The sequence below is a fragment of the Oikopleura dioica genome, chromosome 2 (genome assembly GCF_907165135.1).
Source record: "Oikopleura dioica chromosome 2, OKI2018_I68_1.0, whole genome shotgun sequence".
Lineage (NCBI taxonomy): Eukaryota > Metazoa > Chordata > Appendicularia > Copelata > Oikopleuridae > Oikopleura > Oikopleura dioica.
Window position 1 is genome coordinate 9,165,774 of NC_137292.1, and position 13,943 is coordinate 9,179,716.

Sequence of the window (13,943 nt, forward strand, 5' to 3'; positions counted from 1 at the left end):
CAGTTTCTTCTCGAATATTCGACCGTTTGAACATCTTGCTCATCAAGTATTTGTTGCTCTTCAACAATTTGCATTGAAAATGCGTCGCTTGCCACGTATCCAAAACTTCATTTTTCCAGTTGAAAATTCTCCCGACAATGCTCGAATCTTGAAACGAAAATTGACATTGAGACCACCACATAGCAAAATGATCGTCTTTGAAGGTCATTCGTTCGACAGACATGATTAGACGGCATTTGGGGACTCTGGTTGTCTCTCTTATCAATTTGGGTGTAATATCGTTTAGCCATTCCGCGATTGTCTCTTTACTTAGCATTTTGAAGCCTCTAAGTCATCGGTTTCTAAGGCGGTTGATTATCCTTTGATGATTTCAAAAAACTTTTTGTGGGGCCGGAAATCGTCAAAAATCTGTAAGTGCAGTTTTTTTCAGCTCGTCGAGACGAGTCGAATGATGGGTCTTACTCCTGATAACTGTCAGGATTTACCGGTTTACCGGCTGGTTACCGGAAAATACGTTGTCACCGGCCGTTTTTGTTCTAGAAGTGGTAAACAGATGATTGACCCAGGAAATTGTTCCTTATAGTCGGTTCTACTCTCGGCTGAAAGATGAGGCTCGTATCAATACTCTGAAGAGAGTTATCACAAAAACAGTAAATTTTACATGCATTTTGTTGTTGCTGCACGTTCCTGATTTTTTGTCCCATTTCTGCCATAAATAGTATTTTAGTGATAACTCTCTTCAGAGTATTGATACGAGCCTCATCTTTGAGCCGAGAGTAGAACCGACTATAAGGAACAATTTCCTGGGTCAGTCATCTGTTTACCACTTCTAGAACAAAAACGGCCGGTGACAACGTATTTTCCGGTAACCAGCCGGTAAACCGGTAAATCCTGACAGTTATCAGGAGTAAGACCCATCATTCGACTCGTCTCGACGAGCTGAAAAAAACTGCACTTACAGATTTTTTACGATTTCCGGTCTCACAAAAAGTTTTTTGAAATCATCTTTTGATTTCTGCAGATCATCCGTAGGTTTGTGACTCATAAAGGCCTTAGCGAATAGGAAAAGATAGAAAAACAAAGAAATCACAACCAGATCAATAGGTATCAGTGATCTGATAACGCATCACCCTGCTTTATTTTTGGATGCTGTTGTTGGATGGTTACTTTATCAAGATTGTTTCGAGAACTCCACGCCTACTCATGAGGATCCGATGATCAGATTGCGAGCAGGAGAGGCGAAAAAAAGCAGAGAATGAAAACCATTTTCGCTGTAGAAACCGGCCGACCCAAAGAACTGAGAGCTATCTTTCTCAATATCCCGCGTCAACCCAAGTCGCCATCATCCACTAGTGTAGAATCTACACTACACTGTAGATTGCACAATAAGCTGCTGGGGAGATGATGTTTTTTGGGTGAAAATCTCTGACCCAAAAGCCAAGTTCTCTGCAGTAAGTCTGGGCCCAAAGAATGGGCCTTAAACTGCTGGTATGCTCTACCATATGCTGCTCTACTACTTGAATCTGACTGATATTATTTAGAACCTTGAGATCTGCAGATCATTGTTTCGACCATTCTTCACGATTTGCCGAGATCAATTCCGTCTTCAACGCTTGGGAGTGCGTTCAATTTTAGCTAGTCTTACGAAAGTAAATTATAATTCTAACGAAAGGCTGCTGGCACTTTGTGGCGCGACGTTGCCTGCACCTTCTGTGACCCCAACTCTCAGGAAGAAAAAGTCAAAGGGCTTTCTTTTGACGAGCGATTTGCATGGCTTTATCCCAGGTGCTACCACAACGGCAACGTTTGCGACGCGCACAACAAGCGAATCAAAGGCATGATGCCACACTTCTACATCAACGATATGGTTTGTTTCTCTATTCTAGCATCGATTTGATTTATTGATTTATCAATAAAAATTAGGATAGCGACGGCGATCATGTTGGAACCGTCGAGCTGCGACCACTCTTCGACATGGGAACTCGAGCAGGATACGATACCCACCATTCTATGGGGAACATCCGTGGCTAGTCTCAAGTCTTCACTTTATATTACCAAGAACTCACTGTCACTCTACTATCTATACTGCAGCCCTTAATCTTTTCATTCAAAACTGGTTCCAAATAAACATGATCTTAGGAAGCTTGCTTCAAGAATCGTTTATTTTTAGCAGGAGGCGCTTACGAATTTAAAAAAATTGAGGAGGTACAATAGACAGTTGTCAGGAAAATGCAATCTCGATGATGTTTTTCTAAAATAAAATTTACGAGTTTTCGACTGAATATATTTCTAATTTCTACCTGTAGCCTCAGATTTCTCTCGTGATGAATCCGCAACCAAATAATAAGAACAAAAATGACGAGCATAACAATTCCCGTGCAAAAACCAGCGATACGAGCATCGTTTATATCTTCAAAAAAGCGAATTTCTATGTTTCCACTGTTGTGTCTCGACATTTTGAGATCGAAATTAGCAAGATACTTTGAAAAAAGTTCAGTAAAGCCACGAAACCTCGCAAAACCGAGCGAGAGATCTGCTTTCAATAGTTTTGTGGCCCTAAAAATAGGGATTTCTCAAAAATCGAAGCAATGGAGATGATGAAAAAGGAATCGATTTAAACTCCTTTTGAACTTCTCTAGATTTTATTTTATAAAATTTCTCTAGATTTGCTAATTTTGTCCTGCATCCGCCATTACTCCGGGCAAATTTCAACGAGCAATCCACGAAATAAACAGATAAAAATCCGTTAAAATGGACCGTAAGATCAACAACAACACCATGGCTGGTGTCTCGCGAAACACTTCTCGGGTGCTTGCTCCTCCAGGTGGACGATCGTAAGTACAAAATAAACTGACACTACTACAACACGTTTTTCAGAAACATTTTCTTCGGAGATGAATCTGCTCCTCCAGCCGCTACTGCAGCACCAAAGGTCGAAGAAGTCGCCCCACCCGTCAGCGCTGGTCCCGCCAAAACTACAGCTGCTGAAGCGAAGCCTGCGGAAGGCGCTGCAAATCCAGCTGATTCAGGAAAGGATTCACATCATTAATTTGAGCTCTTCTAAGGCAATCAATGAATTGCATCCTTTTTTAGCCAGCAATTCCGCCGCCCGAAACAAGAACAAGAATACCATCTCCCAGATAACTTTCTAACCGTCCTTGAAAAAATGACTGCCTTTTCTCGCGAACACCTATTTTTATCACAATTGTACGAACTAGCCAGAATAAAAGCAACACATGAAACCACACAACTCGTGTTTTGGGCGTCAATATTTCTTTCATACCAAACAACATCTCTATTTTAGGCATATTAAACTAGACATGTGAAATGTCTGCAAAAACTAGATAGATATTTTTACAGTTTCTTCCGGCAGCTATAAGTGCCCGACGGAAGTCGCCAGTATTAGCTTCTCCGCTACTTGAAATTCTCAGTCTTCGGAAATCCGACCTTTTTCAACCTTTTAATAATTTGATCCTTCATTGATAGAAATTTCAAAAGGCAAAATATCAGGACTCTCCACTGTCAGCATTTTCTGATAGTCATTATCTTTTGTGTATTCTTATCATGAGAAATGTCCATGCTTCTTAATTTTCGAAGTAAACTGTTTCTGTTAAAAATGTGTAGCCTCAAATCAGGGGACGATAAAAATGCTCAAGCGGGTTGATATCAGACCGATTACTCGACTCTAGTGCCGACTGGTGCACGAAATCCCCCCTCTACAGATTTGCCGCCCCAAGCGCTGTTAGCGTGCTTCCCTGGCTTTTTTAAAAGTACGACCGCTTCGTTAGCATAAAACGACGATAATAGAGCTCAATTTCACATTTGTTTTAAATGCGATCAACGTGGTTGATTTTCCTCTTCAAGGATAGCGAGGCAAATCCTTTTTGCGGGCCAGCGGCTTATTTGTAAGAGATCTACATCCGTTTTTTAAAGAGAGTTATGAGAAGTGTTAAGGCTTGCTGATCAAACTGAGACGTTGAAGAGTCCAAATTTCCCTAGTTTGTTTCCATCTCAAATTCAGTGCCTTTGGAATATTGAAACAGGTATGTGCTAAGTAATGTTTTTCATAATAAACACGCACGTTTACGTCAACGGAAAGGGGGTGAAATGAATTAAGAATAGATCATTGAGTTCAATTAAAAAAATATGATTAGATGCTGGTAGCCGTATCAAAATTGAATTTGCTGATTGGGACTTGCCAATGTCAAGGAAATGTCAAACATAGTAGACGGGACTTAGTTTAACTTATACCTACAATACAGGTGTATCAATTTTAAAAGCTCCTGTGTTGACTCAATCAAAGACTCTCAAGTGCATATATGGATGCGCCACAGAATACAATGTGTACAGCTGCATATCTCCAATTTACCTATTTTGACTTTAAAAAACATAAAAGCGAGGTGAAAATATGCGGCGCGAACCCGGGCTTTATCATTTCGAACGGCCCACGTGTACAGGTAGAAGTCTAATCGACAACGAAAAGATGATCAAAAAATTTCGTAGATACAGCTTCATGGATCTGATGATGGAAGAGGAGGACTTTTTCGACTAAAGCTTTCTCGAGCGCCAATAAATGCTCAACAGAGATTGCTCGCGACGGATGGAAGAAGCGTAGCGGAGAAAGTCAAGCCTAGACGACCTCAAAAGCCAATAGTAACTAGCTCAAGTTTTCCATCCGGAGGGTTTGCAACAGATACTCAATCAAATCAGCCGATGGAAAAGGAAGGCGATTCAAGTGAGCCGAAATCGAAACTTCCGGTCAAATGGTTCGCCATTTTGGGAGTCCTTTTTGGATTCATTGGAATAATTGTGCTAAAATCAAAAAAGAAGAAAACAACAACTGAGCCATCATCAGCGAACGGAGCTTCCGAAGAATCCGCCGCTTAGAAAATCTTAAACTGCCACACAAGAAAGAGCCTGATTTGTAAATAAACCTTATCCTGTAGCTAACAAAAATACGAACAATTTTCGGTCAATTTTATTTCATTTAGCAGCATTGAAAAATCCAAAGTCGTTTCGTTTAATTTTGTTGTAGAAAGGTCGCTCGTTTTTCCGGATTCCAATGGGCACTAGAAATGGCCCACTTCCTTTAAATCAAAAATTTTGACTAGAAGAAAAAATAGCTGGCTACCTATGTTTCCGCTATGAAATACTGAAGCGGCAACAGTTTTGTCGTTCACCAAAAAGAGACAAATTGCAGCTAAAAATTTCATTTTCCGATTTGACGATTTGATGTCTTGAGTTTTTCGTTCTGACAACAAATGCTTTTATACGAAGTGAACTTGCTTAACTAAGTAGAAACATCGCGTTTAATATTCACTGCTTTGATTTACAACTTCCAAGGACTTTGAAGAATAATTTATTGTATCATATAAAAACGGGAAATGAAGCACCAAATACAGTATGTGCTACAGAGAAACCAGCTTATCAATAACTTTCCAGCTAGTTTTATTTAACCCTTCGGAGGTTTCAGGCAAAAGAGCTTTTTGAGGCTTCGCAGTTGCCCTAATTACTCTAATATTTCTCACTCCCGGTGGGTACATTTTATCGTTGCTTGTTGTCAAAAAACGAAGGATCGATCCTTTGACTGGATTTCTAAAGATAAGCTGGTGTCTCTTTCCATTCTGAAAACTCGTCAGGAAGCTGTAACGCGCTACGCTCTTGAATCCCGTGTCAGTTTTTAGTTTTACAGAGACAGATGAACAGTTGTTGTCGACGAAGGAAATACTGTAGATTCCAATGGAAGCGCCGAAATTGGCGTCAACGGTGCCATCTGAGCTTGTTTTTATTGTGTAACTGGCAGTGTTCAGCTTCTAAAAAGGATTAGTTATGATTTTGACTGAATTATCTTACCAAGGAAGATTTAGGCAGCATCTTTTGAAAGTTATGCGTAGCTTTTGTTAATTGAGCCCTGATTAGAATTACTCCAGATGGAAGTATTGAGTCCTTGCGTCGTAAAGTTGTTGACGATATTTGAAGTCGTATTTTGTGAGTGCTGCTGGAAGCTTTGTGGTTGTTGCGAGAGGGGAGTTTGATTGAGGCTGGAGTTTTGGAGCGCTTGTTGAAGTTGGCTGTTGTTTCTGAAATTGTGAGTTGGAATTGGTGACTTGAATGGAATTTTCATGACGTGTTATTTACTGTTGATTCGCGCGTAAGGACTGTTTGCAGTGCGTGGATAAGAAAATTTTTCAAATGATAAAAAACTTACCTAAAAGAAGGATTGTTCCGTAGAATGGCGATCAGATCGTCTTCGGTGAGATTATTAACCCTTTGATTGACCAATTCTTCGGTGGGGACGCAGCACTCCTCGCACTCTTGGCAGTCACAGTCGCACAAAAAGTCTCCGCAAAGCTAGAATTTACTGTCAACGAATTAAAGATGTAAAACACCAGTAAATAAGTCTCGACCCGCCACATTCTACGAAACTACTTAACCTATTTGCGGGTTATTTCAAACCCGCAGCAATCCATTTTGAATGAAGGAGGCTGTATCTGAATCTTAAAAACGTAAATCTCACACTTGAAAGTTCTGAAAGTGACTGTAACCCGGGGTTACTTCCTTAAAAAAGGAACAAAGGATTAATTCAAGTAATCTCTGTTTGCTGAGTTTAAACTCAGATTAGTATTTTTCTCTTCCTTGATTTCAACTTTGAAAATCACTTTTCTAGAGCTACTTACAGGTGGTGCTTCTGGATCAGTCTCGCAGCAGGAACAGCACCCTTCGCAAACGGCAAACACTTAACAGCTGGTTACGAAAGACCTTTGCTTTACGAAATCCGCGAAAAAGAAAGACAGTTGGTGTTTTTCACACAATCGACGGAGGATATTGAATTTGATTAGGAGCCGCTCTGGAATAATGGAAAAGTGCACAATGGCGCCGGGCTCATATTTACACTTTTCTCGCGTTTTAAACTCAAGCAAATAAAGCGCCTCTGATAGTCGAGCATTTCCGGAAGGAAGGCGGAAATTAACCGCCAAAATTAAAACTGACAGTAAAGCGCTTGAGACTGTCATTAACTCTCTCGTAACCCGTTCCGTCGCAGTTGGTGTCTTTTCGTCTCTCGAAGCAGCCACAATCTTCGCAATCCAAGCTCTAAACTGTCTTTACAAAATCTTGAAGAATAGAAAGTGATTGTCCATTCTCAAGGGTTCTCTTTTATCGTTCTAAGTGCCGGTTATTCAGCACTGGTTGTATTTACTTTCTAGCCACTGTAATAAAGGTGAATTAATTCATCATTTTACATAAATGTTTTTGACTTATACCTTATATAAACAAATAAAGGTTTAAATTGGATGGTTAGAGTTGCACGCAATCCCATACGTACTCGAACATTGTATGGCTATTTCATTACTATTTATTGTCCATTATACGGAGCGTAATCGTGATTGATAAGTAAATTTACCTTGAGACAGGCAAAATCGCATTGACAGCAAGCTGCAGGGTGACATTTGACATCAGGTCCGCTCCTGCCCAGACACATCCAAACAATCACTGCAATCACAAACAAATACGCCAAAACGCCCCCGACAATGTACTGCAGATGGGTTCGGAGGGGGTTTTACTGTAATTAAATATTGACGTCTACTTTGCTCATCCTAAGTTATGACTTCCCAGAATAACTTATTCTGAACAAGAGACTAGCTAGACTTGAAATATTCAAAAGTTCACTTCGGATCGAATGAACTTTGTTGCTTCTTTGAAAGAATGATGATGATGGTGATGAAGATTCATTATTAAATTTAAGATTATATGGAAGTCATTGATATTAATTCATCGGATGGGGATGGCTAAACAAGGGCTTGAGATAATATTCTGTTACCGTCGATTAGCAACTGAGTTTACAGTTGACATTTTTATAAGATTAACATGGTGACTCCCTTATGTTTTCTTAGGTGCACATAAAAGAAGCAAACAAAAATTCATATCTTTAATAATTTTTTACCCACGAACCCATCCCACTCTCCAGTCGCTCGATTCTCCTTCTGTGCTACTTGTCAGTACTTCAGCAAGCACAGTTGTCGTGTCTTCGATTAGTTTTGCAGTACTCTCTATTACAGTAGTACTTGTGGTAGTACTCATGCTGGCATTTGAAAAGAGTCTCTTTTTCAAAGTTCGAAATTTCCAATTTCCTGATTCTCTTTCTTTCTAACCAGGTCGTCTTAGTAACGAGGGCAATTACGAGCTGCGTAAATTTACTTTTCAATTCTTCAAAGTCGAAAATCTTTTCTGAATAAATTTCTCGCCCCAGAGCGAGTTCCCGCTGAGAAAAGGCCTTTTCAGCCGCCAATTGACCAGAAAAAGACAATGGCAAAGAGCTTTTTTGGAGATATTACTAAACTTATTTTAAATCCTAATAGGAAAAAACGCTTTAGGGGTTAGGGTTAGCAAGTGATGAACTAATCTTGATTAAAGATTCATTCCAATAGATAAAAATTGTTCTTCGTGAGCAGTAGGTTAATAATTAAAAGGTTTATAAGCTGTTAGAAAGTAAGCATAAGCGGATACAAGCAGATCTTGTTCGACATATTGTTTGGCAGATTTTTCTTGCAAGTTCAATGCTACAAGCCTGCTGGAACTAAAAAATTAATTCAATTGAAACTGAGAACGTCTGTTTTATTTGAGTTGATGACTTCTCAAATCAGTATGAAAGATAAGAGTCGTTGACCGACAATTGTTATGAAAACGTGTCAGAAGAGATTTATTCTGTCTCACTTCCAAGATTAAGGATAACTACCAAACTGCGGTGAATATTTATTAGTGTGCCATTTAAAATATTGATGGCTTAACAGACCAGGACAACGCGCCCGAGGCAGACTAGGAAATCACCCGCCAATCCAAAATACGCCTTCCAAGAAAAGGTTCAAAAACTTTTAACACGAGAAAATCAAGGAAGAAAAATCAAATGCAAATATCAATAGATGATGATAAGCTGGTTCCGCTTATTGTGCTCTACACTTCGTCCATATTCTTGATTTTGTAAAGGATTTAGCATGTAAAATTCTATGATTGATAAAAAAAGAGTTTTTACTGATAAAAGTGAGAATAAAATTATGCTATTATACAAGTCATATTCAAATAAGTAGCAAATAGATGATTTTCATCTGAAGTCATTTTCGCTAAAGTACTTTTGACATAATTTAAAGTTCGTTTCAATAATTTGAAATGAGCTCATTTTGCGTTAACTTGAGCTCTTTCTTGTCGAATAATTTGTCTTATTTCGCAGAAAAAATAGTTATTTATGACACTTTTAGTTGTAAATAATTAAAGCGAGAATCGTTGCTAAGTCCTTGAAGATTGTCCTTTCCTACTTGGTTTTCCTTATGTACGTGTGCCTGGCTCCCTACACTCCTCCTGAAATTCAGATTTGGCTATAGCCACCTTGTAAACCCTTTCTGTAGAAATAAATAATGCACATACTTTCGAATTCCTCAGGTTTTAATCATGGATTGATCAAAGCATTTTTGAAATCAACAACGACTCATCCTCGGCAAACAAATTAAATAACCCCCAAGCCGACAATCTCTTTAAACTTGGCAGATCTTATGCAAATCCCATGCTTTCCGTAACTTAATTCTAGCGCCAGGCACGTGCGAGATCCAATTTGGGACCTTTGAAATTAATAACTTGTAGAAAAAGCGCACCATGTGGTGTTTTTGCTCCCAGAATAAATTTTGCGATGACGCAAGAAAACCAGATTAGTATTTTATTGTTTATTTCTGTGTGTGCGGCGGAGTTTGAGGAGAAACACGCGTTCTGGAGCGGAACTACACCAATACTCGCCCTCGTCAGATTTTGATACAGCGGAAATCGTGTACACAAGATTTCCATTATCTTCTTGCTCAGCAACTTTTTGCGGCTTTTCGAACATTTTCGTTATTCAATTAAAAAGACCTTAAAGATTGGATTATTTCCAATAAGCCGCTTCCTAGTCTCGCTTGTCCATTGAAAATCGCCTCGTCTGATCGCAAACATGAAAACGAAAAGCTCCGCCCTTGATGTCGCTTTACCGTCGTCTAAACACCATTAGAATACGCGCACTCACACTCGCGCTGGATGCTGCCTATTTGGCATCAAACTCAGGCTGAGTCTCAGCGGCTATTTCCACTTGCGTCAGATAAATAGACGATTTCACGATAAATTTATTATTTTCCGATGTCACTTACGACTTCGCGTTTTGGGCCTTGACGAGCGTATTTGGTAAGGAGCATCGGGAAACAGTCCCCGCAAGCAGGGTTCTAAATCGACTAGTCGAGTTTCGACTAAAGTCGAAGTCGAGTCGAGTCTTAGTCGAAAAGACTAGCTCGACTCGACTTGGTTGATTGTGAGAGAAAGTCGACTCGACTCGACTAGAAAATCATAAATATGTCGACTTAATTTCGACTAGTCGAATAAGTCGAAAAAGAAGTTAAAGATGTAGTCGAAAAAGTCGAAAATCAAGTCGAAAAAGTCGAAAATTGAGTCGAAAAAGTCGAAAATTTAGTCGAATAAGTCGATTTGAAAAGTCGAAAACATTCGGCAGTGAACTCAAATCTTTTCTAGATTTTGTAAACTGACTTTTCTAGACTTCAGAAATGAGCCTCGCGCCAGCATCATTTTCTCGCCGCTTTAGTCGAAGGCAACATGTCGAAGGACACTTCGAGGCCAAAAAAGAGGAAAATAGACCATGATTTTTCGCTTGATGAAATCTCCGAAATGCCGGAACTTTCTCAGGAATCGACCAATCAGAGTCAAGAGATCCAGCAGTCTGCGAGTCAGCAAGTTACGGCGGAAATTTTCGATTTGACCCTCGCAGAAGAAAATGTAGTCGACGAGGCTGCATTAAATGACCACACATGGGAGAAAATAGAGTCGACTACAATTATCAATTGGCTTAAGAGACAGGATAAAGAAGTTTACGATCTACCAGAAGCTTTTTTCGCCAAACTCGACAAAAACGGAATTTTTACCGGAACAGTAAAATGCAACCGTGAGAATTGTCCAACATTTGTGAGCCGCGAGACTAAAAACAAGAAGAATATAAATGTGAAAACATCTCACTGTAAGCTTTCTACGATGAAGTAATCATAATTCTTTTTAGTTTTGCAGCATCTCAAAGCAGCTCATAAAATCGAAAAAGAAAAAGATTTGCCTGCTGCTTTTTCACGATTTCGCGCAAGAAAAACACCGACGATTTCCGAAAAAAATAAACAGGAAATACTTGAAATCGAATGCTCTATCTTAAGCGAGTGCAAGCTTCCAATGAGTTTCTTCCAAAGGCACTGTTTTCAAATTACTTTATTGATGATAACCATGATGCTTTTAGAGAAGCGATCAAAAAACGGGACAAAGCGATGATGAGATCAGTTGGAATTAACGAGGAAGTGATCGACCAATATATGAGTTCAAGTCCTCATATGATGAAAGAACAAATGAAAAAAAATAATGAAGAAATGAAGAAGATATTCGTAGAGATTGGTCCTTTTCTCGTTGAAGATGGAACAATGCATCTCGAAATCGATCACAAGAGCATTAAAAAGGGCACACAAGACGAAGAGAAACACGGATTTGGAATCGTCGCGATTCTGAATTATGAAGAGATTCATGAACGATACATGATGAGTTTCAAAGCAACAGACTATACCGACACTGCAACGAACGTCATTTTATTAGAACAATGTTTGAAGGTAAGATTATTATCAAAATTACTCGAAAAACAATGAATCAAGGAATATGGGCTAATCGACGCCTGGAAAGAGAAAAGAATAATCATCAGTGGCGACTCAAAGATGGTAGGAACCATGGAAGCCCATGCGTGTCTCTGGACGATATGCCTCTCACACACTTTGGGATGCGCCGTTGATGGGATACGAGCAAAATCGCCCATTTTCGGAGTCGAAAAGAGCAAGTTTGAAGGTCCTGATAACTTTGTCAAGGAGGCGCGAAAATCAAGAAAAATACCTCATTCTGCTCCTAAAGGTGAGTTTTCCAAAGATCAAAACAATCTTTTTTTGTCAGAAAATTTTTGCCAAAGACCAAAACAAACCATACTTTAGTCAAAAATTATCATAAGATGCAATTGCCAAAGATCATAACAATCAAAATAGTCCAAATAAATATTTTTAGACTCGCCCAAATCGATTTCAAAATACTTGCAGAACCAATCAATTACAGAAGTTGCCCAGTTGGACAATTTTTTTCTGTCGTTTCCTGAACAATATCAAGATTACGATCCAGAAGATGAAAAATATCTAGCGGCACTTGAAGCAGCCAAAAATCAATTCAAAAGCTTCCCTAAAATCAAGGTAAGATATAACAAGCTTAATAAAAAAGATAATTTTATCTTTAAGGAATCGTATTTCTCCATTCGCTTTGGATCAATGTTCTCGAAATATAAACATATTCTCGAGAACTCGCGCTCCCTCAACGGCTTGAAATTGAATTTGGACCCGAAATACAGCTATCTCTTGGCGAATATCGATCTGCCTGACATGTCCTTTATGAAATCAGTATTTTTCTTTCTGAATAAGGCGCACACTCTCCTTCTGGCTTCAGAACAAAGAGATTCATCGGTAGGCTTCTTTTGCGCAATTCTTTTTAAAAAATCTTAGGTTCTCGAAGTCATAATCAGTATGGAAAATTTGGTCATCGACGCCTGCCGAGTGAGATCAACCCTTCATTTCGAGCAAGAATACGTATTGGACCAAGCGGAGAAAATCGGGAAAGCGGTTGTGGCGAAAATTATATCTATGTGCTTCGGAAGTGTTTGGCTCCCAAGTCATAATGATAAAATTTCTGGCATTGTCAACTCTCCCTCCGGAGAACCTCAACGATTCGTAGAAGTTCACATGGTTGCCGCACTATTACACTGGCCATACCGCCAACTCAAACTCCATCGCATGATTCGGGCGCTAAAAGAAATGGATGATGACTGTTTTTTCAAGACGAATCGAATTTTGATCGAAACAAAATTGAAAGAATGGCCAGAAATCGCCAAAAAGAAACTTCGATTTCTCTCTGAAAAAATTGAAAAAAATTCCTCGATCACTCAGATGATGACTGGCGACAAGTCCCAAAAAGGTCAAAGTGCGGACATCTACGACGACGATGACAAAACAGTGCCAGTTAAAGGAAAAATTCCATTATCCAAGCTTGACAGTGAGCTGCAGATCTATTTCAACTTGTCCACCGACCAATACGCCGAATGGAGAAACGCAAAAGTTGCTCCAGAACATAACCCCGAGTCGTTTTTCTTCAGAACATTCTGGGAAGACCACAAAATCCAAATGCCGACTTTATCGAAAATTGCTGGAAAGGTAAATTTTATAAATTTTCAAAATTTAAATAAAAATTAGATCGGCCGCTTGCCATCATCCTCAAACGAAGCTGAGCGAGAGTTCAGTTGCTTGTCGTACCAAATGGGAACAATTTTTCATAATCAAAAAGCAGCCCATATAGAAAAGAAACAACAAACAGCGGAACATGGTCGCTTCAAAGAGGCCTTGAAAAAAATCGCTGCGCGAAAAGGACTCAAAACTCAAGCCTTTGGAACATCTGAAGCATCAAAAAAAATAGTAAGAATTTTCTGAAGATATCATATTTCTTATTTTTTAGAAAATCACTCCGCTTACCCAGCCTTTCGTCATAAATTGTGGAAAGAAGAACGTCATAAAAATAGTTTGATAAATATATCCTTACTATTTAGTAATAAATTTTTTTGATCTCGACTTTTCGACTTTTTATTCGACTTTCGACTTTTTCGACTTTTTCGACTTCGTTTCGACTTTTCGACTAATTAGTCGAATTAGTCGACTCGACTCGACTCGACTCGACTTAGGAGTTTCACAAAGTCTTTCGACTCGACTCGACTCGACTAGGGATTTTTTGAGTGACTAGCGACTCGACTCGACTCGACTTTTGATTTTGGGCTCAGATTTAGAACCCTGCCCGCAAGGGAATGACTCCGC

At 39.3% G+C, this 13,943-nt stretch overlaps 4 protein-coding genes and 1 long non-coding RNA gene across 5 annotated transcripts; 4 read left to right on the plus strand and 1 right to left on the minus strand.

Annotated features, from left to right (window-relative positions):
- The first annotated feature begins 2,689 nt into the window (after positions 1 to 2,689).
- On the plus strand, positions 2,690 to 3,049 carry LOC145698143 (uncharacterized). The gene is made up of 2 exons (XR_014133911.1): positions 2,690 to 2,834; positions 2,878 to 3,049. It is a non-coding gene; the product is annotated as an uncharacterized LOC145698143 (long non-coding RNA).
- A 727-nt stretch (positions 3,050 to 3,776) lies between these two features.
- Positions 3,777 to 4,225, plus strand: LOC145698144 (tolloid-like protein 2). The gene is made up of 3 exons (XM_081775347.1): positions 3,777 to 3,905; positions 3,955 to 4,043; positions 4,155 to 4,225. Exons 1-3 carry the CDS (start codon positions 3,832 to 3,834, stop codon positions 4,223 to 4,225), a joined length of 234 nt encoding a protein of 77 aa, XP_081631473.1. The 5' UTR covers positions 3,777 to 3,831.
- Positions 4,226 to 4,307: 82 nt separating this feature from the next.
- On the plus strand, positions 4,308 to 4,926 carry LOC145699812 (uncharacterized). The gene is made up of 2 exons (XM_081777071.1): positions 4,308 to 4,457; positions 4,504 to 4,926. Exons 1-2 carry the CDS (start codon positions 4,320 to 4,322, stop codon positions 4,885 to 4,887), a joined length of 522 nt encoding a protein of 173 aa, XP_081633197.1. The 5' UTR covers positions 4,308 to 4,319; the 3' UTR covers positions 4,888 to 4,926.
- A 428-nt stretch (positions 4,927 to 5,354) lies between these two features.
- On the minus strand, positions 5,355 to 8,148 carry LOC145698603 (uncharacterized). Its single transcript, XM_081775810.1, has 6 exons — positions 7,951 to 8,148; positions 7,403 to 7,534; positions 6,678 to 7,092; positions 6,209 to 6,351; positions 5,854 to 6,080; positions 5,355 to 5,813 (listed from the first exon to the last, which is right to left on the minus strand). The coding sequence occupies exons 1-3, from the start codon at positions 8,077 to 8,079 to the stop codon at positions 6,967 to 6,969; spliced, it is 387 nt and encodes a 128-aa protein (XP_081631936.1). The 5' UTR covers positions 8,080 to 8,148; the 3' UTR covers positions 5,355 to 5,813; positions 5,854 to 6,080; positions 6,209 to 6,351; positions 6,678 to 6,966.
- Positions 8,149 to 12,592: 4,444 nt separating this feature from the next.
- On the plus strand, positions 12,593 to 13,703 carry LOC145698951 (uncharacterized). Its single transcript, XM_081776192.1, has 3 exons — positions 12,593 to 13,292; positions 13,332 to 13,550; positions 13,591 to 13,703. The coding sequence occupies exons 1-3, from the start codon at positions 12,609 to 12,611 to the stop codon at positions 13,657 to 13,659; spliced, it is 972 nt and encodes a 323-aa protein (XP_081632318.1). The 5' UTR covers positions 12,593 to 12,608; the 3' UTR covers positions 13,660 to 13,703.
- The last annotated feature ends 240 nt before the right edge of the window (positions 13,704 to 13,943 follow it).

Bases quoted from the DNA above. Each gene is read 5' to 3' on its own strand.
- LOC145698144 (XM_081775347.1), top strand. From the start codon at position 3,832: ATGCGATCAACGTGGTTGATTTTCCTCTTCAAGGATAGCGAGGCAAAT. The intron at 3,906-3,954 runs GTAAGAGATCTA...AGAAGTGTTAAG, and splicing joins TGCGGGCCAGCGGCTTATTT to GCTTGCTGATCAAACTGAGA. The intron at 4,044-4,154 runs GTATGTGCTAAG...AAATATGATTAG, and splicing joins CCTTTGGAATATTGAAACAG to ATGCTGGTAGCCGTATCAAA.
- LOC145699812 (XM_081777071.1), top strand. From the start codon at position 4,320: ATGGATGCGCCACAGAATACAATGTGTACAGCTGCATATCTCCAATTT. The intron at 4,458-4,503 runs GTAGAAGTCTAA...AAAATTTCGTAG, and splicing joins CGAACGGCCCACGTGTACAG to ATACAGCTTCATGGATCTGA.
- LOC145698603 (XM_081775810.1), bottom strand. From the start codon at position 8,079: ATGAGTACTACCACAAGTACTACTGTAATAGAGAGTACTGCAAAACTA. The intron at 7,535-7,950 runs GTTCGTGGGTAA...ACCCATCTGCAG, and splicing joins GCGACTGGAGAGTGGGATGG to TACATTGTCGGGGGCGTTTT. The intron at 7,093-7,402 runs GTAAATTTACTT...AAGACAGTTTAG, and splicing joins GCGATTTTGCCTGTCTCAAG to AGCTTGGATTGCGAAGATTG.
- LOC145698951 (XM_081776192.1), top strand. From the start codon at position 12,609: ATGGAAAATTTGGTCATCGACGCCTGCCGAGTGAGATCAACCCTTCAT. The intron at 13,293-13,331 runs GTAAATTTTATA...AATAAAAATTAG, and splicing joins TATCGAAAATTGCTGGAAAG to ATCGGCCGCTTGCCATCATC. The intron at 13,551-13,590 runs GTAAGAATTTTC...CTTATTTTTTAG, and splicing joins CTGAAGCATCAAAAAAAATA to AAAATCACTCCGCTTACCCA.